This window comes from Heteronotia binoei, chromosome 1 (genome assembly GCF_032191835.1).
Source record: "Heteronotia binoei isolate CCM8104 ecotype False Entrance Well chromosome 1, APGP_CSIRO_Hbin_v1, whole genome shotgun sequence".
In the NCBI taxonomy this organism is placed as follows: domain Eukaryota; kingdom Metazoa; phylum Chordata; class Lepidosauria; order Squamata; family Gekkonidae; genus Heteronotia; species Heteronotia binoei.
In genome coordinates this window covers 162616276-162643908 of record NC_083223.1, presented here as the reverse complement: position 1 = coordinate 162643908, position 27633 = coordinate 162616276, and the positions used below count along the sequence as shown (strand labels likewise).

At 43.8% G+C, this 27633-nt stretch overlaps 1 protein-coding gene across 1 annotated transcript in view; it reads right to left on the bottom strand.

Moving 5' to 3' along the window:
* The window catches only part of FMN2 (formin 2), a 439054-nt gene that overhangs the window by 239629 nt on the left and 171792 nt on the right, over positions 1-27633 (bottom strand). Inside the window, exon 8 of the mRNA XM_060243494.1 lies at positions 17439-17526. Within this exon, the coding sequence (XP_060099477.1) occupies positions 17439-17526 (88 nt within the window). The remainder of the gene's footprint in view (positions 1-17438; positions 17527-27633) is intronic.

Genomic DNA, 27633 nt, shown 5'->3' with positions numbered 1-27633 from the left:
TTATGCCATAACTTCTTATAATTATTTTTAAACAGATCAATATTTTTCATTGTTATCTCCACCCTAGATACTTTACCTTGGAGGTGACTTCACAACCCGTTAGTTTCTGTAATTCTTGTTGTCTATTTATCTGCATATTTTTACACAGAATTTTAGATTTTTCTCTATTTATTTTTCCCGCCAACTCCCCATATTCTTGTATTTTAGTTAACAGCAAAGGTGTAACTTGTATGGGTTTTTCATTTATAAACATATCATCAGCAAACGCTCTGTATTTGTAAGTACATCCTTTTATTCGTAAACCTTGTATATCTTTTTCTTCTTGAATCTGCATCAATAAAATTTCAAGAGTCATTATAAACAACAATGGTGAAAGCAGACAACCTTGTCTAGTACCTTTGCTAATTTTCATTTCTCCTGTAAGATCTGCATTAACACACAACCTTGCCCTTTGTTCGGAGTATATTGCTTTTATCATTCTTATAAAACTTTCTCCCAGCTCCATTTTTTCCATTACCGCGAACATAAAGTCCCAGCTTAAATTGTCAAATGCTTTCTCTGCATCTGCAAAGAATAATGCTACTTTTTTTTCTGGATGTCTTTCATAATATTCTACAATATTTACAACAGTCCTAATATTGTCTCTTGTCTTTTGGGAAGAAACCCCGCTTGATCTTCCATTATAAAATTTATCAAATGTTGTTTAAGCTGTTCTGCCAAGATTCTTGTAAATATTTTATAGTCATTATTTAATAATGAAATTGGCCTGTAATTTTTTACATTCGTGGCATCTCTATCTTCTTTAGGTATCAACCAAATGACAGCTTCTTTCCATGTATTTGGTACTTTCCCTTTTATTCTTATTATATTCATCAACTTCTGCAATTTTGGTATTAATTCATCCTTAAAAGTTTTAAAAAAATTTAACTGTATATCCATCTGGCCCAGGAGCTTTTCCATTTTTCATTGCGTTGATTGCTGCTTCAATTTCTATCTTTTCAATTGGATCATTCAAAACTTTTCTCATATTTTCAGTTAGGGGTTCTATTTTTAACTTTTGTAAATATTCATCCATCTTCTCTTTATTTTAACACCTTTAAACAGTTTGGCATAGTACTTGAAAAATTCTCTTTTTATTCCCTTTTGAGTAACCACTTCCCTTCCATCTACCACAATTCTGCTAATAATTCTATTTTCTCTCTTTTTCTTCAATTGCCAAGCCAAATACTTTCCCGGTTTATTTGCTCCCTCAAATGATTTTTGCTGAAGTCTTTTCAAACTCCATTCCACTTCTTTATTCAACAAATGTCTCAGTTGACTTTGTATTATTGTAATTTCCTTTAAAATTTTGTTTTTCCCTGGTCTTTTTCTCAACTCCCCTTCCTTCCTCTTTATTTCATTTTGAATGTCCAACAACTGTTTTTCTTTTCTTCTCTTGTCTTTATTATTCAAAGTAATCAACAATCCTCTCATTACTGCTTTATAAGCATCCCAGACCGTCTGAAAATCAGTGTCTTCTTTATCATTCACTTGGAAAAAAGCTTTAGTTTCTTTTTCTAGATATGTCACTGTTTCTTTATTCTGTAGCAAATCTTCATTCAGTCTCCATCTTCTCAATTTCTTGGACAATTTTGTAATCCACATTATTGGGTTATGATCAGCCCCAATTTTAGGTAAAATCTCTATCTTCTTTGTTATAAGACTTAAGTCTTTAGTTCCCCACAGCATGTCAATTCTAGAAAAAGTTTTGTGTCTTGCTGAAAAAAAGGTATAGTCCCGCACTTCAGGATTAAATTTCCTTCATATATCTTCTAAATTTTCTTGTTTAGCCAATTCAAAGAAAGACTTTGGCAATTTCCCTTCTTTCCCATCATTTTTTTTCCTCCAGATCTATCCAGTGAGTTCTTAAATGTCAAGACAGTGTGCGTTTGCAATAAAAATGTCAAAAATGTCAAGACAGTGTGCGTTTGCAATAAAAAAGTCCAACGCCATGCTGGGAATTATTAGGAAGGGAATTGAAAACAAATCAGCCAGTATCATAATGCCCCTGTATAAATCGATGGTGCGGTCTCATTTGGAGTACTGTGTGCAGTTCTGGTCGCCGCACCTCAAAAAGGATATTATAGCATTGGAGAAAGTCCAGAAAAGGGCAACTAGAATGATTAAAGGGCTGGAACACTTTCCCTATGAAGAAAGGTTGAAACGCTTGGGACTCTTTAGCTTGGAGAAACGTCGACTGCGGGGTGACATGATAGAGGTTTACAAGATAATGCATGGGATGGAGAAAGTAGAGAAAAAGTACTTTTCTCCCTTTCTCACAATACAAGAACTCGCGGGCATTCGATGAAATTGCTTAGCAGACAGGTTAAAACGGATAAAAGGAAGTACTTCTTCACCCAAAGGGTGATTAACATGTGGAATTCACTGCCACAGGAGGTGGTGGCGGCCACAAGCATAGCCACCTTCAAGAGGGGTTTAGATAAAAATATAGAGCAGAGGTCCATCAGTGGCTATTAGCCACAGTGTGTGTGTATATATAAAAATTTTTGCCACTGTGTGACACAGAGTGTTGGACTGGATGGGCCATTAGCCTGATCCAACATGGCTTCTCTTATGTTCTTATGTTCTTAAATGTTCCATTAAAGTCTCCCATTAACAATACTTGATCATAGGTCAGTTCATCAAATTTTTGTGTAATGTCTTTGAAAAAAGCATCCTTTGCACCATTAGGCGCATACAATCCCAATAACAACTTTTTTTCCCATTAAATATTGTCTCCACTGCTACAAATCTTCCATCTTTATCTTTAAACACTAATTTTGGCTCCAATTCTTGTTTGATATATAAAACCACTCCTCTTTTCTTCTGTTCAGCTAGTGAAAAAAATTCTACTCCCAATTGTTTGTTCCATAAAAATTTATAATCCTTTTGTTTAATATGTACTTCTTGCAAACATATTATATTACAGTTTTGTTTCTTAATCCAATGAAATGTTGCCCTTCTTTTTTGTGGTGAATTTAGTCCATTAACATTTCAAGACAATAATTTGTAATCCATCATGGTGCAAATTCTTTATTTTCTTCAAAAAATCTACGCAACTCCTGAGCATTTGTAAGTGTAACTCTTTTCCCCTGGAGTTCAAAGCTCAAACCTTCAGGTATAATCCATCTGAACCTCGTGCCATTGTCCCTCAATTTTTCTGTCAGCTTTTTATATGTTCTCCTATCGTTTATCACTTGCCTTGGCAACTCCTTCATGATTCTCACTTTACTGCCTCCCACTATCAGTGCCTTTTCAAAAATTTTATTCATGGTCCTTCCCACCATTTCCTTTGTCATATCTCTTATAACAACATCTCTTGGTAGATCATTTTTCTTGGCAAAAAGTGAGTTCACTCTGTACATATAATCATACATATTTTTAGTCTCTTCAGGATCTTCATCTAAAAATTCTGCAATTATTTTTATTATATATCCTTTCAAGTCACCATCCTCCACTTCAGGTACTCCTCTCAGACATATCTGAGTTTTTGTCAATTTGCAGTCATGGAATGTCACTTTTTCTTGAATTTTCAACAAGGTGGAATCATATACTTTCATTTTTCCTTCTACTTCCTGCACTTTCTTAGATGTTTCCCCGGTTTCCTTTCTGAGATCTTCCATATCCTTTTTAATCTCTGCAATAATTTCTTCTTTCGATTCATCTACCTTCTTCCTCACCCCTCTCATCGTGTCCAATTGTTCCTGCATCTTCTCCAATAAAAGAGCCCTTGTTCGGGGCTGCTTGGCTTCAGACATTTAAAAACACCAAAAATTTTAACTTCACAGATTTCGGATTTAACTGTCAGGTTCAAAAGATTAGGGCTTGCTTTTTATAATCAGCTTAGTTTCACCTTCCTCAGAGCTTCCTAGACCAAGATATAAATTTTTAAAACTTTTAAACCCTTTAAAAAACAACGAAATTTTAGATCTCACCAATTTTCATTTTGACTATCAGATTCAAAATAGTAGGACTTGCCCTTTACGGCAAGCCCAATTTTGCCATCCTCTGAGCTGCCAAAGTCCAGATATTTATTTTTAAAATTTTTAAATTTTCCAAAATGGCGGCCACAACTTTTTATTACTCCTTGCAATTTCTTTTCCCTTTTAAAAATTGCTGAGGACCGCACATATAATATGACCAATAGTTCTTATCTTCTTACCCTCTTTTCAGTTGATTCCAACAATTTATACTGTCCCGAATTCTTTTTATAACAATGTTTTTAATTTAGCCTCCCAGCAATGGCCGCTGATGTTTCTCAATGGTATATATTCCTAGAGTAGGTTTTCTTTCCACTACTTCCTGTTTTTGTTGCCACAAAGTCACAAGGAGATCTCATGATACTTGACGTATTTCCTGTCTTGCTCAGATGAGCTGCAGTCTGTTCCAGTATGACGATGTTCCTTTTCTTTCCAAAACCGCAAGTAGACAAAATAATAAATTCCTTTCCACTTTTTAGCAGTTTTTAACACTGTCCATTATATTTATAAAATCCAAATTTCACCTCTTCCTTCCCTCTTCTTTCACGCTCTCTATATTTCCTTTTCCCACCTTTTAACTTTGTCCTTTAAGCTATAAATAGCTCCAGAATGAAAAAATAATCTTCTGTACCTTTTCTTCCAATTATCTAAGTTTCCACTGGTCTTTCAAAGCTTTAGATGTTTAGCAATGTCCAAGAACGTTAGGATCCTGACGAGCTTATGTCAAATAAATGACTCTGGACACTTCTGCAGATGATGACTATGCAACTTCCCCTGAGACCCCTCAAAGCCTCAAAGAAGTCCCCCCCCCCGGGGCTCCCTTTTAGCCAAGGTAAATCTCATTAAAGTTTTCTGTGCATGTCTTGGACTAATCTCTAACTGAGAAAAGTAGGCTGTAGGCATTAATTTGCCTTCTACTACCCCGAACAGAAGTTCCAGCCTGCTCCCGTTATGAGAGGCAGTTCAGCTCAGCATTTTCCTCCCCCAGAAGTCCTCGTATTTATCTGTGGTTTTAATCTTGTTTTAATGTTTCTATTGTTCACTGTCTTGGGGACCCTATCTTGGGAAAAAGGCAGCTTTAAAATGCTTTAAATAAATAAATTCATTAAAATATAAGAAGATCTCTGTTGGATGAGACCAGTAGTCCATCCTATCTCCCATAATGGCCAACCAATTCCTCTGGAGGGCCAATAGCAGGGCATAGAGGCCAAAGGCCTTCCCCCAAGATGCCTCCTAGCACTGGGATTCAGAAGTTTACTGCCTCTGAATGTAGAGGTTCCCCTCAGTCACATGGGTAATAGCCACTGATAGATCAATCTTACATGAATTTGTTTAATTCCCGTTTAAAGCTGTCATGCCTGTGGCTATCACTATATCCTCTGGCAGCACCTTTGGATCACTTGCAGTTTAAAGAAATATTTCCTTTCGTCCATCCTGAATCTACTGCCCATTAACTTTGCTGAATGTCTTCAAGTTCTAGTATTTTGGAAGAGGGAGGAAAAAAAAATCTCTTTGACAACTCTCCACCCAGCACATAATTTTATAAACCTCTATCATGTCTCCCCTTAGTTGTCTCTTTTCGAAACTGAAGAGCCCAATGTCTTCAGCCTTTCCTCAAAGTAAAGATACTCCAACCCCTTTATCATCTTGGTTGCCCTTTTCTGTACTTTCCCAAGCTCTACAATGTCTTTTTTAAGATACAGTAACCATAACGGTAACCAAATGAGGCCACACCATAAAGCTGTACATTATATTATTGGTCATTTTCTTTCCAGTCTCTTTCTTAATTATCCCCAACATAGGGTTTGCCTTTTTCACTGCTGTGGCAAATTGGGTTGACACTTTTACTGAGGTATCTACTGACTCCAAGATCTTTTTCTCTTTCAGCCTCAGCAAGATAAGACCCCATTAACATATACCTGATTTTGAGATTTTTGTCCCAATGAGCACCACCTTACCCTTACACCAACACTGAACTTCATTTATGTTGGGATTTGCAGGTGCCTTTCCCTCTGCCATGAATGGGTTAAGCTGTTGTATAAGTATGTTAATATTAGTTAGTTAGCATAAGGTCAATTAAATGTCATGTAGAATCTTCCCACCAAGAAGGGGGACATATTATGCTTAATGAGGTGATCTTTGGAATGAGTATTGGTTAAGCACTATATTGGTTAGTGGGTACATACTGTTTGTCACATACACACAGGAGTGGAGCTTTGGGGTAACTTTCTTTCCTTTGTTCTCACTCTCATATGAAAAAGACAAGAGTTTGAGTAAGACAAGAGTTTGAGCAGTAGTTAGGCTGTTATTATTTTTCTCCCTGTAACCCTTCCTTTTTTCTAGTAAACTTTTCTTATAAGCTAAACACACATATCTCTGCAATGCTTTATTTCCACTGTCACTGTGCTAAATATACCCAACAAAGGTCAAGGGGCCAGAATATTTTAAAAGATGCAGCTATGTGTGTGTGAATTACCTTGGTAGCAGCAGAGAGCAGCAGATTTTTAAGAATACACTTTTTATTTTTCTTAGATGTTTTCTTTAAGCGCTCTTGTGTTACAAACAAAGGAATCTCCCTCTAAGCCACAGAGGCAAAGACAGCAGAGTGATGCTTCTTGTATAGGTACTCAAAATTTTCTTTGGATGGGGCTTGGTGAATATGTCAGCAACCATTTCCTCTGAAGGACAATACTAGAGTTCAGTTAGTCGCTGTTGCTGCATCTCCCTCATCGAATGTTACTCAATAGCAATAGGCTTGCTTCTCATTTTGATGCTTTTACCCTTGAATAGGGCTATGCATGCCTGATTGTCTTCAAACAAGGTTATTGGCTTAGGCTCATCCACACCTAAGTTTTTCAGTAGATAGATGATCCATTCAAGAACACTGCATGCATTTGAAGCAGATATGTATTCAGCCTCAGTTGTTCATTGGGTAACTAGTGTCGGTTTTTGGCTAGTCCAGCTGATTAGGCTGTCTCCACAGAAGTATAGGTATCCACCGGTTGATTTATAATCAGTTTTGTTTTCACTACATTCATAGCCCATATATCCAACCAGCCTTGGGTTGTCACAAGCTGAGATCTTTAGTTTCAAGTCAGCTGTTTTGTTTTTTTCCATGTAACCCTTCCCTGTTTTCTTGTAAACTTTTCTTATAAGCTAAACACAGATGTCTCTGTGATGCTTTATTTCCAATGCGCAACATCACCCTGCTAAATTTATCCAACAATTTGCCACATTGTTGTCCACTCACCCTTGGTTTTTACCATCTTGAATAATTTTGTGCCACCTGTAAACCTGGCCACTACAATGCTTACCTCAAGTTCCAGATAATTTATGAACAAATTTAATAATACTGGCCCCAATGCTGATTCTTGTGGGACCCCAACTGCTTACATCCCTCCATTGTGAAAACTGTTATTTTATTCCTGTTCTTTGCTTCCTGTCATTTATGTAATCCATAAGGGAACATGTCCTTTTATCCCCTGATTGCTGAGTTTACTCAGGAGTCTTTGGTGAGGTACCCTGTCAAAAGCCTTTTGAAAGTTCAAGTATATAATGTCAACTGGAACACCATTGTCTACATGCTTGTTCACTTTCTCAGAGAACTCCGAAAGGTTAATGAGGCAGGACTTCTCTTTGCAGAGGCCATGCTAATTTTCCTTCAGCGGACTTTGCGCCAAATACTTCTACCTTTGATTGCAGTTTCAACCAATTTGCCTGGGACAGACATCAGGCTAACTGGCCAGTAATTTCATAAGAACATAAGAACATAAGAGAAGCCATGTTAGATCAGGCCAATGGCCCATCCAGTCCAACATTCTGTGTCACACAGCGGCCAAATATATATATATATATATATACACACACACACACACACACACACACTGTGGCTAATAGCCACTGACGGACCTCTGGGGAACTAGGGGAATTTCCTAGTTCCTCCTCTGGATCTCTTCTTAAAAATCAGTGTAACAGTTGCTGTTCTCCACTCTTCTGATACAATGGCTGACTTTAGTTATAAATTGCATATATTGGTTAACTACAGATTAACAATCTCAAATTTGAGTCCCTTAAGAATTCTCAGGTCTATGCCATCAGAACCTGGAGACTTGCTGGTTTTTAATTTCCCCAGTAGGTAATTTCCCCAAACTTAATCTCTTGTCACCTAAATTTGACTCAATTCTTCAGAATCCCTTCCTGAAAACAGTGACTATGATACAGGTACATGACCCCACGCTTTCCACGGTGAACACAAAAGCAAGAAATACATTCAGTTTCTCTGCCATCTCCTCATCTTCCTTTAGCAGTCCCTTTATTCCTTGTAATCCCAAAGCCCAGCTGCTTCTCTAACAGGTTTTCTGCTCTGGATATTTAAATAAATGTTTATTGTTAGTCTTGATGCTTTTAGCAACCAGCTCTGCAAATTATCTCTTCACATGCCTAATTATTAGCTTAGGCACTGAACAATTTCCTCCATGATTCATTCCCTTTCCTTGGGAAGAAAAGTCACATATCAAGTTAGGAAGGGGAAAATCATAAATTGCCATAAGAAGCAGACAACTGTCAAGCTATGAGAGCATACTACTCCATTATGAATGAGCACACAGAACGAACAGCAAAGAAAAAACTGCTTTTCAAAAGAAAATATGCGATGACGACAGGATCAAATCTGTGGTTCACCATCCTGTTTCACAGGGTGGCCAACCATTTGCCCTGGAGGGCAACAAACAAGGCACAGAGGTAAGGCCTTCCCTGATGCTACCTCCTAGCACTGGTGTCCAGAAGTTTACTGCCTCTGCATAGAAAGGTTCTAATTTAATCATCATGGCTAGTAGCCACTGGTGGACCTATTCGCTATCAATCTGTCTAGTCCAGGGGTCCTCAAACTACGGCCCATGGGCCAGATGCGGCCCGCTGAGGACGTTTATGCAGCCCGCCGGGTTATGGCAAAATCAGACCGGAAGTGACGTTCGACCTAAACTCGTGTTAGCAACGCACACTTCCGGCACTGGGCTGAGGTGGCGGAGATGGAGTGTGAGGCGATGCCGAGGTGAGGTGAGTTCCCAGGCCGGGGTGTGTGGTGTTGGGAAGGGAGAGAGATGCAGAAGACGGAGAACTGACGGCCTGCCTCCTTGTACAGTAACAGCAGCCACCACAACAGACAGTTTTTGTTTTTACTATAGTCCGGCCCTCCAACAGTCTGAGGGACAGTGAACTGGCCCCCTATTTAAAAAGTTTGAGGACTCCTGGTCTAGTCTCTTTTTAAAGCCATCTATGCTTATGGCCATCAACAGCTGCATATAGTGGCAATAAATTCCACCAGTTAATTACTAACTGAATAAAGTAGTATTTTATGTTTGTCTAACCTAGATCTATTGTTCAGCAACTTCACTGGGTCATGCTTGATGACAGCTTGACGATCATCTCAGCCTGAAAGGGTTCTATGAATTTCATGTAGTGTCAGAATTGACAGCGCACACCAACATTTTTCCTGTGTATAATTCATTCAGCAAAATATCAAAGTATTGGAACTATTGATGGTCTTTGTTTCTTCAGGTGAGTAGGCATGTATGACTTTCCCAACATACCACTTGTTAGAATAATCATACCCTACCCCCCACATATATATATAAAAAAATTAATGTGTGAACTTATGTATGTTCCTACTACAGGTAGGGGAATAAGGCAGAGTTATTTGCATCCCAGAGTTATTCGCATAGCCATCTCTGTGAAAACATAGCTCACTAGATTTAGGTGGAAATTTTCTTTCCCATACACAGAAAAGGGGAAAACAAAACCTGCTAGCATTAGAACTGGCAGGAGCAATGGCAAAATTTTCTATATAGAAAGTGGATGGGAATAAATGCAAAGCAGAAACATATTTAAGCCAGGTAAGGGCTTGTTTGCTGGCAATTGGCTTTCTTGTCACATCTTTTTAATTTATCACAAACTGCTTATTCTAACTAGAATTGTCCAACTCCTTACACTGTTGAACACAAAGATATAATAATTCAGAAAATATTAGTTCCTCCAAAATAAATGCATTTTATCAAACTGAAATGAAGATAAAAATACAAATTCTATGGGAGAGTTTGTAGGATGGAACAATTACATACACTTAATCCTAATAGGATAAAGGTTAAACATAGCATCGCTTGACCCCTTCAACGACTGACATTCATGCCATATTATTGTTAGCTTTGCATGTTAAGCAAGCAAATTTTCAATCAACTTGTGTTGGCTTTACCACAGACACAGATGTTAGGCGGACTCCTTTGTTCATAAGGTTCTCATTATTAACTCAAACCAAGCTGAATATTTGACTGAAGGAAGGGACCATATCATTGTTTTCAGATTTCACTCTATGACTTAACTGAACTACATCTGCCAGCTTTAGAAATACCAAGTACTTCTTGGCGCCAGTACTGGCGCCTCAATCTGTGACTACCAGCCTAAATGCTTGAGCTTGAGGAAGTTTAGTAACCATGAAAACAATTTAATAAAAGCTTAAATTGTGATTAAAAGTAACTCACAAATTGACAGCGCACACCAACATTTTTCCTGTGTATAATTCATTCAGCAAAATATCAAACAGAATTCACAATTAAAATAGGTAAGCTAGGAAAGTAAAAAATATGTTTTCATGATTTATTAAGTCTGCAATGTACTTGAAACCATATTTATTTAATAGGTAAGCTGGCACTACACAGCTCCATTCCATCTGCTTTAAATCTATTATAAGACCCTAGGAGGCATGAAGAACACTCTATATAAATATAGCTCCACTTTTCACCTTTTATGCAAAGCCATCATTTAATGTCAATGGGGAGAGAGGCATTACAGACACCTTCAAAGATTCCTCCTAATATGAAACTTTCAAGGTTATGCTATCACTCAGTCTTTAGAAGGTATTTAATTTATTGCTAAATATGATGTATTTAAGGGAAAATGAGACTTTACATTTTTTATAAAAAGAGGTATTCACAGCAGTTAGCCTATGGATCTATTTGCTCCTGCCCTTATTCAAATAAAGCATGAAGGGATAACTAAATGTTTGGAAGGCAGGATCAGTTTCAGGATTGTGTGGACGCTGGGCAAAGGAGTATAAGTGGGACCCCTTTCCCCTTTGCTATGGTCCCTTTTCCTTCAACCACACCCCATTTTTTTGCCAATTCCTTTTCTTTTTCATCCACTCCCTTTTCCATTTCAATTTGCTTACTATGATAAAGAGAAATCTTACCAAATTGTGCTTTTGTTACTTTGTATAAAACCAAGAGAAGAAAATATGCCTTCCATGATTTCATTTGGTGGGTAGTCAAGAAAATTGATACCATTTATGTAAAAGCAATAAAAATATCAATCTGGAGGAACCTCTATCTCAAGGTCTGTGGAAAAGTTTCTCTACTATCACTGAAAGATAGGAGGCCAACTCACACCCGGTAACCGGAAAAAATCCCAAAGAAAAAATCCCACTTACATAAAATCTCACAGGAAAAAAGTCCCCATGGAAACATGCCCACATGGGAAAATGCCCACATGGAAATACCCAGATGGAAAGAAGCCCACACAGAAAAAAGCCCATACTGAAAGAAGCCCACATGGAAAAAAGCCCCCATGGAAAAATATGTAAAGCACCATGGATGTTTATAATTGTGGATAACCATTAATAATATTTTGTTGTTATTTTAGGATTAAAATAAGTCATATTCACATGCAAGAAGAAGTGATCATTTTGTTATCAATGAACTTTATTAAGAAGGAAAACAATAATAATAGAAATTAAACTCTACATAGAAATATATTTAAATAAAATTAAATACTTTAACTTTATTAATTTAATGTAATTTAATTTGTCAAACTTTTTAATGTTAATACATTGTGGTACACCCAGTGACAACGACAAAAGACTATCTAATCCTAATAGCAAAAGCAACAATTATTTAACAATAACAATAACTCAGAAATAATTCTTCATTGCAAATTAGCCAATCTCTTTAAGCAACTAAGTTTATCTTCCACCTGCTCATATTGTTGCACAGAAGTTGCAACCATGTAATGTAGTGCCTCATATTTCCTCTTTTCTACCTCTAGGCCTGTGCATTAGCCAACGTTAGCTTGTGACAAACCAGGTCCCTCTGCAGTCCATTGAGTAGAGGCCACACATTGGGATGACTGAAATGGAACAAGGAATTAAGAACATTGTGCCTCCACAACAGTTTATCTGGAATCAATAGCTTCATTATTTCAAACATTCTATTATAGGTGTCCATGTTCTTTTTTTGAAGTAAAGCATAAATACATGGTGGATATGAATTACCCAACTCGGCATACCATGTGTACAGTTGGTAAAACATATTGGGCGCTTTATCAAAGGTGCCATCTCCATAGATGGTATTTTTGTTTAATTCAAGCATAAGATCTCTATCACCTAAAACTAGAATTCTGTCTGGATTTTCCCACACCAGAATTGTGAAGTATCAGTTGCCTATACTTTTCAGGTAACCTTGTTTTGGGGTTAGGCAAATTACTGCCTGCTCTGTGATAGCTTCTCTTTCTTAAATAGCAGAAGTAGTTAAGGCCTCACAGATCTAAGAAGCTAAGCAGGACTGACTCTGGCAAGTATCTGGAAGGAAGAAATCAATAAACATAGTTGGAATTAATTTAACAAATTGTATAATGGAGAATTGATCCATGGATATCTGGGGTGGGGGGGCTGTTTTTTGGGGTAGATGCACCAAATTTGCAGCATAACATCCAGTGCCTCTCCCCAAAATACCCTCCAAGGTTCAAAAGGATTGAACCAGGGGGTCCAATTCTTTGAGCCCCAAAAGAAGGTGCCCCTATCCATTATTTCCTATGGAGGGAAGGCACTTAAAAGGAGCGTGGTCCCTTTAGATGTGATGGCCAGAACTCTCTTTGGAGTTCAATTGTGCCTGTCACAACCTTGCTTCTGGCTCCACCCCCAAAGTTCCCAGATATTTCTTGAATTGGACTTGGTAACCCTATTCCCTATTCCATGGCAACCCTATTCCACAATTATAAATATCTATGGTGCTTTACATATTTTTCCATGTGGGCTTCTTTCAGTATGGGCTTTTTTCCTTGTGGGCTTCTTTCCATGTGGGCGTGTTTCCATGAGGGCATTTTTCCTGTGAGCATTTATGTCCGTGGGGTTTTTTCTTTGGGATTTTTTCCTTTGTGCTTTTTTTCTAGAACCCTCTTACCCATCCAAAATGCTTAAGCAATTGAACAATCCTAACATATTGAAGATGTCAGGTTGAAAGAATGGAACTTAATTTAATCAGACCAGGGTTTTTTTTTTGTAGAAAAAGCCCAGCAGGAACTCATTTGCCTATTAAGCCACACACCCTGATGCCAAGCTGGCTGGAACTGCATGCCTATGTGCTCTTGCTCAAAAAAAGCCCTGAATTTAAGAATGCACACCCCTATACCTTCATCCTATCCTAGTTTCCTATCTGTCTACATAGTATTATGCAACAACTGCAGGCCCATTGCTGAGTGCCTGCAGAATCCAGACCATAGTGAATGTCCATGGGACAGGGCATGTGCTTCTGTCTCTCCCACTGAAATCAATGAGGCTATATAATGGCTAACTCTAGGCAGATCATGCTCTTATACTATACATACTTCTATCCCATAATGTATGGTAGTAATTCAGCTTTTTTCCACCTCCCACTATGTGTAGGCTACAGTGAGTATATGTTAGGGAGCTTTAGCTAAACAACACAAATATCCCACACACTGCTTTTCTAATGTATAAATGCAGTGGGAATAAAAAAGTTACATGTAGTCCTTTCACACATTACAGGGTAGAAACACCAAAGTGGGTATCTTCTAAATCTTTTCCCTAGAACAATGGCTTGTATTCTTTTGGCACCATTGTCACAGTATTGGCTACAAATATTAGCTACCACCAATCCATGTTTTTCCGTCACCCTTCCCAACAAAGTGCTTGCAAGACCTTTTCACTGTTACATCTATGACAAGCAGAAATGTCAACAAATTTTCTTTGATGTGCACTAATTTGCTTTTAACAAAGAGAGGGGGAGTGTGTGCCATTAGAGTACTGCAATTTGTCCCTTGGCACCTTGCATCCACCATCATAAAGTAATAAAGTTGCCATTTTCCACTTTATTGCGGTGTGAAGTTTACAAACTGAGAGGGAGGAACCAATTATTTCACAACAGCAGCTCTCATTACTTTCCTCAGGTGGCTCTCGTTAGTTCATAAATGACCAGTTAAGCCCTGTTTTGACTCTGGGCCTGCTGCACTCTAGATAACTGAAGAAACGCAAGTTGAGGAGCACTTAAGAAAGCCTTGCATCTTTTCAACAGGCTTTTCCTTCTTGCTGCCCACCCACCTGCCCACCCTTGGAATATCATAGGATCACCAGTTTCAGGGCCAGGTAGGAATTTTTGGGGTTTCCCAATTGGATGTAGGGATGCCTTTCTTTGCCTGCTTTGAAGTGACCCGGGGTTATGGGCGTTAATAAATATAAAATAGACAGAAAGAAAGGCCTGTTATTTGACTTTTTAGGCTATAACTAGTTAGAGCAGAGGTGTCAAACGCATTTGTTATGAGGGACGGATCTGTCATATCAGAGACCTTGTTGGGCCGAGTCATGTCTGTCATAAAATGCAATGCCAGTAGCAGAGATATAAACATCATAAAGGACACAGACAAACACAATTAAAGATTAAAATAAATAAATAAATAAATAAATAAATAAATAAATAAATAAATAAATAAATAAATAAATAAATAAAACATTAGTACTTGTTGGTGCTCTCTTTGTATCTGTCCTGTGCAATCCAGGGAACTGGGCAAAGGAAGCTCTGGCTCTTTCCTTCCTTCCCCAGGGGACCAGGAGGAGGAAGATCCTCAGTCAATAGAAGGAAGAGATGCTTGGCTCAGTAACGATTGAGCAAGCCTGACAGAGCAAGCTATGATGCAGAAGGAAGCAAGAGAGAGGGAGAACGAAGCAGATGAAGCTAGTTGCTCGGGGGCCTGATAGGAGCCCTCTGGGGGCCTAATTCAGCCCCTGGGCTGAATGTTTGACATCCCTGAGTTAGGGGATGGGCACAAACGGGAAAAATGCAGTATGTGGCCAAACTATGAACTGAGCCAAAAAGGACTGCATAAGAAACTCTGAAAAACAGTTGAGCTGCAGGGAGTCAATTCACACAGCTCAGTTGTTTTTATGGCTTTCAGAGAACAGAAAGCAGGAGTTTAAAGGAACTTGGAGTCTCTTTATACCCCTGCTTTCTGCTTTATCCATAAACCACCAGAAACAGCTTTAAAAGTTAGTGTAAGTTCATGATGGTAGACCCATCGCGAACTTCAGTTTACAAACCACAAATGACAAAATTCATGACAAATTTTGCTTTGTAGTTTGGTTCATGCCTATCCCTATAATTCAGGGGTGTCAAACTTGTTTGTTATGAAAGTTGACGCTGACAAAAATGAGACCTTGTTGGGCCGGGCTATGTATGTTGGTCTGAGCCATGTCGGGCTGGGCCATGTGTGTACCTATTTAAGATTAGGTACATATGAACATATGAAGCTGCCTTATACTGAATCAGACCCTCAAAGTCAGTATTGTCTACTCAGACTGGCAGCGGCTCCCCAGGGTCTCAAGCTTAGGTTTTTCACACCTTTTTTCCAGGACCCTTTTTTTGGAGATGCCGGGGATTGAACCTGGGACCTTCTGCTTACCAACCTGGGACCTTCTGCTTACCACTGAGCCACCGTCCCTCCCCAGGTAGCAGAGATACAAACTTTACAAAGGACACAGACAAACACAATACACACACACATTGTATATATACTGTGTGTGTGTGTGTGTGTATGTATATACTCTGTATATATATTAAAAAAAATCTTAAAACAGGCTTAAAATATTAGCACTTGTTGGTCTTAAAGGTGCTTTTCTTTGTATTTCTCCCATGGGATCCAGGAAACTGGGCAAAGGAAGCTCTGGCTCTTTCCTTCCTTCCCCAGGGGTAGGCGGGAAAGAGTCTCAGACAATAGAAGGAAGAGAGGCTTGACTCAGTAGCTCTGCTGTGCAACTGAGAGAGCCTGGAAAAACAAGCTCTGTCTCTCCCCCCTTCCTCCCCAAGGGAGGAGCCTCGGCCAATTGAGAAAATAGAGGTTTTGCTCTGTAACTTTTGTGCAACTGAGCAAGCCTTGCAAAGCAAGCTGTTATGCAGAAGGAAGCAAGAGCGAGGGAGAAGGAGAGAGATGACATCCAGTTGCTCAGGGGCCTGATAGGAGCCCTCCGGGAGCCTGATTCAGCCCCTGGACTGCATGTTTGACACCCCTGCTATAACTGGTTTGGCAGGAATTGAGCAAATTGCTCACAACAGAAGAAGAAGAAGAAGATATTGGATTTATATCCCGCCCTCCACTCCAAAGAGTCTCAGAGCGGCTCACAATCTCCTTTATCTTCCTCCCCCACAACAGACACCCTGTGAGGTGGGTGGGGCTGGAGAGGGCTCTCACAGCAGCTGCCCTTTCAAGGACAACCTCTGCCAGAGCTATGGCTAACCGAAGGCCATTTCAGCAGGTGCAAGTGGAGGAGTGGGGAATCAAACCCGGTTCTCCCAGATAAGAGTCCGCACACTTAACCACTACACCAAACTGGCTCTCCAAGGGATGATTGGCAAGCACTCTGAGGCATCATAGATGGAGGGAGTTCTAGACCAGCCCATCACTAGTTTTATGGCAGAGTGGGGCTTGTGGAAGGAGCAGCCTTAGTGCTGAGAAACATCATATTTAACCTTATGGTGCATGAGGGGAAGGATGTGGGGCTTAACTCCCCCCAGCACATGATGTGCAGGTGAAGGTAAGCAGGGCCAGTGGAATGCCACTGGCCGAGTTTGGAGCCAGGCTAGATATGCCAGGTAGGGCAGCCTCTGAAATGGCTAGCAGCCTTAGTGTAACCTGCTCTATTTAACTATTCAGCATATTTAAATTTGATACAACTCAGATATTTAAATAAACTAGTTAAACACAGATGGTGGTCTTGTGTCTTTATTTGGAGCCCTGTTGCAAAAGAAAGATGGAAGCATTGTGAAAGGCACCAAGTATTTAAATTTTATTAATTCTTTTTGAATGTTGGAATCTACTACACTTTATTCTAAATAGGAAGCAGACAAGAGGGATTCAACACACATCAATGAAATTGTTGCTCAATCCCTATTCATTTCATTTGGATTCACACAGAAACATTCCCAGTACGGTACTCCCGAAAACCTCAAATTCCAAGAGGAAAGGGCTCATGATAATATGCAACTGGTTCTCCACACTGTGCTATTTTTTACATACTGTGTTATTTTTCACTATGAAAAAGATGAAATTATCTTAGTGAACAAACTCTAATAAAAGTATTTCACTCACCATGCTGTATATCTTTCATATCTAAATGAAGACTGGACATTAATATCCCAACTGCTTGTGATCTTTTGTTGCTTAACAACTTGACAACCTATCAAAAAGAAGAGCATTTTATTATTTTCCAAAACATTTCCCCATGCTATAAATCAAGACATCCAGAACACAAATGATATTATTAAAATAGCCTATGGAATTTGGGATAAAGGCCCTGCTCATCATTGGACATTAAGTATGGCCTCATGGATGGAAATAGTCCACACTGATGTGTATTTTAGCTAGAGTATTCTACTCCTGTTACAACCCGGGTAAAGTACACTGTCAAAGAAATTTTCAAGTGTGGCTAATATATACTTGCTATTGCTTCCAAAACCATACTATGGTTTCCAGAAAAGATGCAAACTAAAATTGTGAGACTATTTTTGTGGTTGCTATATCCTGCAGTATGTATGTACACAGAGAGAGGGAGGGAGGGAGAGGGAGAGAGAAAACAACCATGTACATTTTGGAGTGATAAATTTAATGAAAAACAAAGAGGAAAAAAACATGTTGTTTTTTTAAAAAACCCTCAAAAGAAAAGCTGTTTCTTTAGTCTTAGAGGATTTAGACTAACAACATATATTGTAGGTTCAAATGCTTATTTCTTCCCCTGATTTTAAATAAACAAGGCCATAACTATTTTTTTTTGGGGGGGGGGGGTCAAAATAGCTTTAAAGTTATTTAAATCACATGTATGCAAATGTACACCTAAACCGAATGGTACACCTTATCTGTTAGCATTGTCAGAAACATTCACAATGGGCAAATTTCAGTCACCAATATTTATCATTTTAGGTCCCACTGATGTTATTGGGAAAAAGTTAAGCACATGACTGAATGGGACTTAGCAGTCCATACCTGAAGCTAAATGTTTGCCCAGAGGTAAAAAAAAGTATTCCTAAATACAGCTATTCTATGAAACTTAGCTATACTTAAAATATATAGCCCAGAAAGATGATATATACATGAAGAACATTTTGACCAAGAAAGAAAAAAAAGCTCAGAAAGATCAATAGTGATTAAGCGTAGGCATACCTTAATCCTACTGAAATTTAATATTTAACAGTTGTTCAAGACACATTGCTTACATTGGAATTAAGGCAGGACCACTAAATATGAGGCAACATAGGATTCCAATCTCAAGTTTGTCTTGTAAGGCTAGTTCAAGGGGAGTGTTTGCAGGGTTAGAGATAGTTAACCCTTTCCCTGTCTGTTGACTATATTTTATTATTCCTCTCCCATTTTACCCAGCTAGGTTCCAAGACCAAAAATAAGGCCAACTGGAGGAGAGGCTATGATACCTACAAGATCCCCCACCATGGGGACCCCATAGATGTTAATCCATAAATTCTCTGGCTAGACTGCCAAAGGCCTGAAACTGGCAGGAATTCTCCTGGACACTCTAAAAAGGGAGTGGTCCACCACCTACTGGAATGCTGTATCTAACTGTATGTCATATATAGCTCACAACTCAGGCCAGTTCAATGTACTATTAACAACCTATAGAACATGCTGGATAGTGACATTTCCCTCACATGAGCACTAGGGGGCCCCAAACTTTTCTTGCTTACAGAGTCAGCTGGAGACTCACTGCAAGTTTGAAATCTCTAGTCTGCAGGGGAAACATTCTACTGCATCAGGAACCTCACAAAACAAACCAGTTTGGTAAATAGGAAAGTTCATGCTTCGTGAGTGTAGTGTATCGCCACAACCATTTCGTTATAATGCAACCATTTCGTTATAACGAAATAGCGTAAGTCCGCGCAGCCAGCAGAGGCGACTGGGGACACCCAGGCGACTCCGCGGAGCGCACTGAGCACCCGCCAATCACCATCAGTGGCGGGAAAGTTGACTGGCCAGGATTGGGCTGGCCAGTCTTGGGGGATGTTCCGGGCAATGTATATAAGTGGGACCCGGCCCGCGTGTTCGCTCTCTCATGTGTAATGTACCTGCAATAAAGTATGTTGCCCGACGGACGTCTCCAGTCCTGGTACTTTACAGTGGCGACGAGGATGGGATTCTAGCCACGTCGGCTACATCGGAGACAGGGCAACCCACAGGCCACGACCGCCGCCGCCATCAGCATGGCTCACCAAAGCGGGACCACCGGTCACGTCGAGACATTCAACCCCGCGAATCCCGAGGCCTGGGAGTCCTACTCGGAACGGGTTGAATGCTACCTGAGGGCCAACCGGATCACTGAGGACAGCATGAAGAGGGACGTTCTCCTGAGCGTCTGCGGGGCGGCCACCTTCGAGATCGCTAAAGGTCTCTCGGCCCCCGCCCGACTCACGGAGAAGTCCTACGAGGAGGTCGTCAGGCTCCTCACGAGCCATTTCTTGCCCCAACCTTCGCGGGTGGCCCGCCGGTTCCTCTTCCACAGGAGGGACCAAGCCACAGGAGAATCGACCGCCGACTACCTGGCAGCCCTACGCCAGATCGCAGGCAACTGCAACTTCCCTCACCTGGAGGAGACCCTGGCCGATCGGTTCATGTGGGGCCTTCGCGATGAAAGGCTCCAGCAGCGGCTCTTCGCGAAGGAAGATCTCACTCTCCAGAGCACCTTCAGCGAAGCCGTGGCATTCGAGAGAACCGCGAGGACCTTCCCCAAGGCGAAGACCGACGCAGTCCACCACGAGGAGCTGGACCCCGACCGGCAGGACGAGGGAGAAGCGTTCCAGCTGCGCCGCCCAGCAGGGGCAGCCAACCGCGCGCCGCAGCGATCCCCAGCAACGGAGACCGCCGGCCACCAAATGCACCAGCTGCGGCGACCCCGACGACAGAAGGGACTGCCAGTACCGGACCTGGGACTGCCGGAGCTGCGGAAAGACCGGCCACATTGCAAGGGCTTGCCGAGCCAAGCCCAACCGTCGGAGGCCGACCACGCACCACGAGTCGGCGGAGTTCCACTCCACAGCCTCCACAACCCTACAGGTACTGAACTTGCCCCTCGCCACCCCCGACAAGATTAAAATGGCAGTCCTCATAGAAGGAAATCCCTGCCAAATGGATGTGGACTCAGGTTCCTCCATTTCCATTATAGCAGAGGAGACCCTGAGGAAACTGTGCCCCCGCCAGCGACTTCAACTAAGGCCGGCGGACTTCATACTCCGGGACTTTCAGAAGAACCTGGTGCAAATTGTGGGGTGGGCCCGGGTGCAAGTGGAGCGGGGGTCCTTCTACGGCCCGCTGGACATCCTGGTGGTAAAGCGCCAGCTTACCACCCTTCTAGGACTGGCGTGGTTCAAACCCTTGGGGATCCGCTTGGAGGGGGTGGGGCAAACCCTAACACCCAGGGGGTTTGGGGAGATATGCCAAGAGTTCCCAGACGTGTTTGACGGCTCCCTAGGGAGCTACAAAGGGCCGGCCATCTCCCTACCACTAGACCCGACAGTCAGGCTGATCCGGCTCAAGGCGAGGCGGGTCCCGTTCGCCTTGAAACCAAAAATAGAGGCCGGACTAGACCGCCTCACTGCCCAAGGGGTCCTGGAACCAGTGGACTATGCCACCTGGGAGACTCCCATCATAACCCCGATGAAGCCAAACGGGGAGGTGCGAATCTGTGCAGACTATAAGTGCACAATAAATAAGGCACTGCAGGATAACCCCTACCCAGTGCCGGTGGTGAGCCACATCTTGGCTGCCCTAGCGGGGTCTAAGATTTTCAGGAAGCTGGACCTGGCACAGGCCTACCAACAGCTCCTGGTAGATACTAAAACGGCGGAGGCCCAAACCATTGTGACACACCGGGGGGCCTTCCGAGTGCGGAGACTACAGTTCGGGGTTAGTGTTGCTCCGGGGATTTTCCAGAGTATAATGGATGCTCTCCTCAAAGGGATCCCCGGAGTCCAACCGTTCTTCGATGACGTGTTAATCGCCGCCCCGGACTCCGAAGAATTCGGCAACCTCCTAAGAGAGGTGCTCCGCCGGTTCCAGGCAGCGGGGCTCAAGGTCAAGAGGGAGAAATGCTTGCTGGGGGTACCACGGGTGGAGTTCCTGGGTTTCGCCGTAGACGAGGCGGGAATCCACCCAACGGAGGAAAAGACCCGAGCCATCGTGCAAGTCCCGGCCCCCACCTGCAAAGCGGAGCTACAAAGCTTCTTGGGGGTGCTTAATTTTTACCATTCATTCCTCCTCCACAAGGCAGCCCTAGCAGAACCCCTCCACCGGCTGCTGGACAAAAAAGCCCCTTGGGTTTGGGGCAAACAACAAGCCGCTGCGTTTCAGGCGGTCAAGGACGTCCTGGTGTCCAATGCGGTGCTCCACCATTTTGACGAGGGCCTCCCCGTCATCCTGGCTTGCGATGCGTCGCCTTATGGGTTGGGAGCAGTCCTGGGGCACCAACTCCCGGACGGGAGGGAGGTACCGGTAGCGTACTACTCCCGTACACTCACACCGGCCGAGCGCAATTACGCGTAGATTGACAACGAGGCTCTGGCAATAGTGGCGGGGGTCCGCAAGTTCTATGATTATCTGTATGGGCGGAGGTTCACAATAGCTACGGACCACAAGCCGCTTTTAGGTCTGTTGGCCCCAGACCGCCAAACCCCCCAAATACTTTCACAGCGCGTGTTGAGGTGGAACCAATTCCTCAACTCATACACGTACACACTGGTCCACTGGGCCGGCAAAGCTATGGGCCACGCGGACGCGCTCAGCCGTTTGCCTCTACCCGTCACAGAACCTGACCCAGCCCCCGCACACCTGGTCATGTTGGTCGAATCCCTCCCGGAGCAGCCCCTCCACGCGGCGGAGGTTGCAAAGGCTTCAGGGAGGAACAAAACACTGGCAAGGGTTCTCGACTGGGTGGTGAGGGGGTGGCCAGAAGGGAACATGGGGGGAAGAGTTTAAACCCTACAAAATGAGGAGGGAGGAGCTAGCAGCCCACAAAGGGTGCATTTTATGGGGAAGCAGGGTGGTGGTCCCCCCCCGCTGCAGAAGCGAGTTCTGGAGTCACTCCACGAGACCCACCCCGGCATAGTCAGGATGAAAGCTCTAGCCAGGAGCTACGTCTGATGGCCGGGGATGGACAAAGAGATCGAGAACTGGGTTCGGAGGTGCAGCGTGTGTCAGGAGTCGCGGCCAGAGCCACCCAGTGCCCCGGTTACTCAATGGGAAACCACCAGGAATCCCTGGTCCAGGGTCCACCTAGATTTCGCGGGGCCATTCCAGGGGCAGATCTTCCTGATCATGGGGGACGCCTACACTAAATGGCTGGAGGTCATTCCAGTAGCGTCCACTTCATCAGCCGCCGCCATCCGGGCACTGCGCAGGGCCCTTAGCACCCACGGTATCCCAGACACCATTGTCTCGGATAATGGGGCGGCTTTCACCTCCGGGGAATTTCAGGCGTTCCTGCAGAGGTACCTGATCAGACACATAAGGTCAGCCCCGTTCCACCCGGCCACAAACGGACAGGCAGAGCGCATGGTCTGAACTACCAAGGAAGCCCTGGGCCGGATAGTACAGGGCGACTGGGACCACAGACTTGCAGCCTTCTTGTTTGACAACAGGGTAACCCCCAATCCGGTCACGGGGGTTAGCCCGGCGGAGCTCCTCATGGGGCGCAAACTCACCATGAGATTAAACAGGTTGCACCCTGACCGAGCCCCTGACGTGCGCGGGTCCCCGGAGATCAGGGACGCGGCTAGGGGGTTCTTCGCCGGGGACCCGGTATTCGCCCGCAACTACGCCGGGGGACCGGGGTGGCTAGCAGGGCGGGTGCTGCGAGTAGTAGGGTCCCGCCACTACGAGGTGTCCACAGAGGGGGGCCAGATCCTAAGGCGGCACATCGACCAAATGCGCCGCCACACACTACCGGAGGGGACCACCGAAGCGGGAGAAGCAATGCCCGGGGAAGAGACAGCTAGGGATCTACCCGAGGTCGCCTCGCCAGCACCGCCCCTGCCCACACCAGCGGGGCCCGGTCAATCAGCAGAGCCAGATCAGCAACAAGCCGATGCAGCACCCCCCGGAGAGACTCCAGCCGCAGAAGCCGCCCCTACACCACAAGCAGCCCCGAGGAGGTCAACATGGGAGCGACGGCCTCCCGCCTACCTCCAGGATTATGTACATCAACTAACGGGGGAGGAGTGTAGTGTATCGCCACAACCATTTCGTTATAACGCAACTATTTCGTTATAACGAAATAGCGTAAGTCCGCGCAGCCAGCAGAGGTGACTGGGGACACCCAGGCGACTCCGCGGAGCGCGCTGAGCACCCGCCAATCACCATCAGTGGCGGGAAAGTTGACTGGCCAGGATTGGGCTGGCCAGTCTTGGGGGATGTTCCGGGCAATGTATATAAGCGGGACCCGGCCCGCGTGTTCGCTCTCTCACGTGTAATGTACCTGCAATAAAGTATGTTGCCCGACCGACGTCTCCAGTCCTGGCACTTTACAATGAGACTCCATGAACCACAACAAACCTCCATTTTCTTGCTTCATACCCATCCTGAGCAGTGACTCATAAAAACTCATTTTTGTTGTTGTTCAGCCGCACAGTTATTTAAATCACATGTATGCAAATGTACACCTAAACCCGCTCTTTGCGACCCCATGGACAAAGTCACACCAGGCCCTCCTGTCTTCCACCATCCTCCGAAGTCTGCTCAAATTTGTGTTAGTTACATCAGTAACACTGTCCAGCCATCTCATCTTCTGCCGTCCCCTTCTTCTTTTGCCTTCTGTCTTTCCTAGCATCAGGATCTTCTCCAGGGAGTGCTCCCTTCTCATTTGGTGGTCAAAGTATTTCAGCTTCAGCATTTGACCTTCCAGTGAACAGTCAGGGTTCATTTCCCTTAGGACTGACTGATTTGATCTTCTTGCAGTTCCAGGGACTCTCAAGAGTCTTCTCCAGCACCATATGTCAAAAGCATCTATTCTTCTGCGCTCAGCCTTCCTTATGGCCCAGCTCTCACAGCCATACATTACTACTGGGAATATCATTGCTTTGACTATATGGCTTTTTGTTGGCAGGGTGATGTCTCTACTTTTTATTATACTGTCCAGGTTCGCCATAGCTGTCCTCCCAAGGAGCAAACGTCTTTTAATTTCATGGCTACAGTCACCATCTGCAGTAATCTTGGATCCCAGGAATGTGAAGTCTGTCATTACTACCATGTCTTCTCCTATTTGCCAAGGAGTGATGGGGCCAGATGCCATGATCTTAGTTTTTTTGATGTTGAGTTTCAAGCCTACTTTTGTGCTCTCCTCTTTCACCCTCAACAAGAGGTTCTTTAGGTCCTCCTCACTTCCTGCCATTAGAGTAGTGTCATCTGCATATCTAAGTTAGTTGATGTTTTTCCCAGCAATTTGAATTCCGGCTTGTGTTTTATCCAGGCCAGCATTTCGCATGATGTACTCTGCATTTAAATTAAATAAGCAGGGTGACAATATACATCCTTGTCAAACTCCTTTTCCTATTCTAAACCAATCAGTTGTTCCATTTCCCATTCTCACAGTTTCGTCTTGAACCTTATACAGATTTCTCAGGAGACATGTGAGGTGGTCTGGTACTCTCATCTCTTTAAGGACTTGCCACAGTTTGTTGTAATCCACACAATCAAAGACTTTAGCATAGTGAATGAAGCAGAAAGACAGGTTGCTTACCTGTAACTGTAGATCTTCAAGTGGTCATCTGTGCATTCACATTCATGGGATAGAGTGCCTGCGCCGATCCCCGAATTGGTACCTAAAAAACCCGGGATTTTTTCGCGCTCGGCGCCAATGGGCATGCGCAGGCATCCCAGTATGCATGCTCACTGGCGCCAGCGCGAGGATCCCACCAGTTCCTTCCTGACCGCTGAAAGCCCCTACTGGAGGGAGACCGTCAGCAGCGGGGAAGGAGGGCGGGTAGTGTGAATGCACAGATGACCACTCAAAGATCTACAGTTACAGATAAGCAACCTGTCTATCTTCTTCATGGTCTCTGTGCTTCACACTCATGGGAGATTAGCAAGCAAAACATACCTGGAGGCGGGAAGACAGTCAACCGGAAGAAACAGCTTGCAGCACCGCAGTTCCCAAATAAGTCCTCTGTTGAGCATGCACGTCCAGCACATAGTGCTTCATAAAGGCATGCAGAGAGGACCAGGTGGCAGCCTTGCAAACATCTGTCAGGGACACGCCTTTCAGGAACGCCACCGATGTTGCCATCACTCTTGCAGAGTGGCCGCGAATAGGTCCAAGTAACGGCTTCTTAGCCAACAAATAACACAATTTAATAGTCTCAGTGAGCCATTTTGACAGTCTCTGAGACGAAATCCTGGAACCTAATTTAGGGGCAGCATATGAAACAAAAAGCTGCTTGTCCTTGCGAAAACTCTTGGATCAACTTAAATAAAACAATAAAGCACACTTTACTTCTAAAGCATGGAACCTACGTTCCTCCTCCGAGGAAGGTGGAGGATGAAAAGTGGGCAACCACACTTCTAAGTTGAGGTGGAACTGAGAAACCACCTTGGGGAGAAAAGAAATATCAGGAGCTAATGAAACTCCAGCTTCCTAAAAAACAAGATACGGGTAGTCACAACGCATCGCTGTGAGCTCCCCTGCATGACGTGCTGATGTGATGGCTACCAAAAACGCAGTCTTCCATGAAAGAAGCTGTAACGAGCACGTGGCTATTGGCTCAAAGGGACGAGTCAGTCTGTTCAGCACCAAAGTCAAATCCCACAACTGTGGGGGCGATTTAGATGGGGGATGAAGCCTAAGCAGACCCTTCAAAAACCTCTTAGAATGAGGGTGTGCAAAAACAGAATGTCCCTCCACTGGTTCATGGAATGCAGATATTGCTGCCAGGTAAACCTTAATGGAGGAAAAAAGGCCAGCATCCACCAGAAATAACAAAAACTCAAAAATTACTGACAATCCCACCCTCTGGGGAGGAACTGAAGGCTCAACTAGGAACTGAAGGAACTTCCGCCATTTCCTATCATAGGAAGCGCGGGTGGAAAGTTTCCTGCTATTCAGGAAGACGTGCTGGACTCTACTAGAGAACCCACAGGGACGATAAGCCACACTGTCAGCTTCAGGTGGGGCACGTTGTGATGGAGAACATGACCTCCCTGAGCTGACAGAAGGTCCGGTTCCGCCGGGAACTGGTAGAAGACCCCCCTCGCCAACTGGAGCAGGATCGGGAACCAGTTCTGGTGAGGCCACCAGGGAGTCACCAGGATGCAGCATGGTCTCTCTCTTGAGATTTTGTTGACCACCTTCATCAACAACGGCAGAGGTGGAAACAGATAGAGGAACCGACCTTCCCACAGAAACAGCAGGCTGTCTTCCAACGACTCTGGATACACACCCCCTCTGGAACAAAACAGAGGACACTTCCTGTTCTCAGCTGTGGCAAAGACATCTACCTGAGGATACCCCCAAAGCTGGAAAACAGGTTGGAGGAAGCGCCACTGCAGTTCCCACTCGTGCGGGGAAGCCGCGCCCCTGCTGATGTAGTCTGCCTGCAAGTTGAGGACCCCAGGGAGATGTGCAGCCTTCACGAAGATGTCGTAGTCCAGGCACTCCGACCACAGATGCAGAGCCAATGCACAGAGCCATTGAGAGACTGTCCCCCCCTGCCTGTTGATGTAGCACAGGGCAGTGGTATTGTCCGTTAGCAATGCAACAACCTTCCCTGTCACCAGGGGACGGAAAGAGTGGAGAGCAAAATGAACTGCCAGTAGTTCTAAATAATTTATGTGGCAGTGAGTCAATTTCAGAGGCCAAGGGCCCCCCACACACAGACCGTCCATGTGGGCCCCCCAACCCCACAAAGATGCATCTGTTGTGATAGATACAGAGGGTGCAAGGAGATGAAATGGAGCTCCCTGGCAAATGTTGCTCTTTGACTTCCACCATTGCAGAGTTTAAAGAGTCGCGGTGGAATGGTAAACCTCTTCCGAGGTGAGTCTCTCAATGGTCGAAACTGACGGAGAAACCAGAGTTGTAGGCCTCTCATCCTCAGCTTTGCAAAAAGTAGCACGCTTGTTGTCACTGCCATCAGCCCCAGCATCCGCTGCAGCTGCTGCACTGTGCCCCACTTTCAACTTTGCAGAAGTTGCACAAGGTTGATAATGTCCACCGCTCTCTGCTGAGGCAGGAATGCACGATGCAGGTTCGTATCCAGCAAAGCCCCTATGAACTGAACTGTCCTCAATGGAGTAA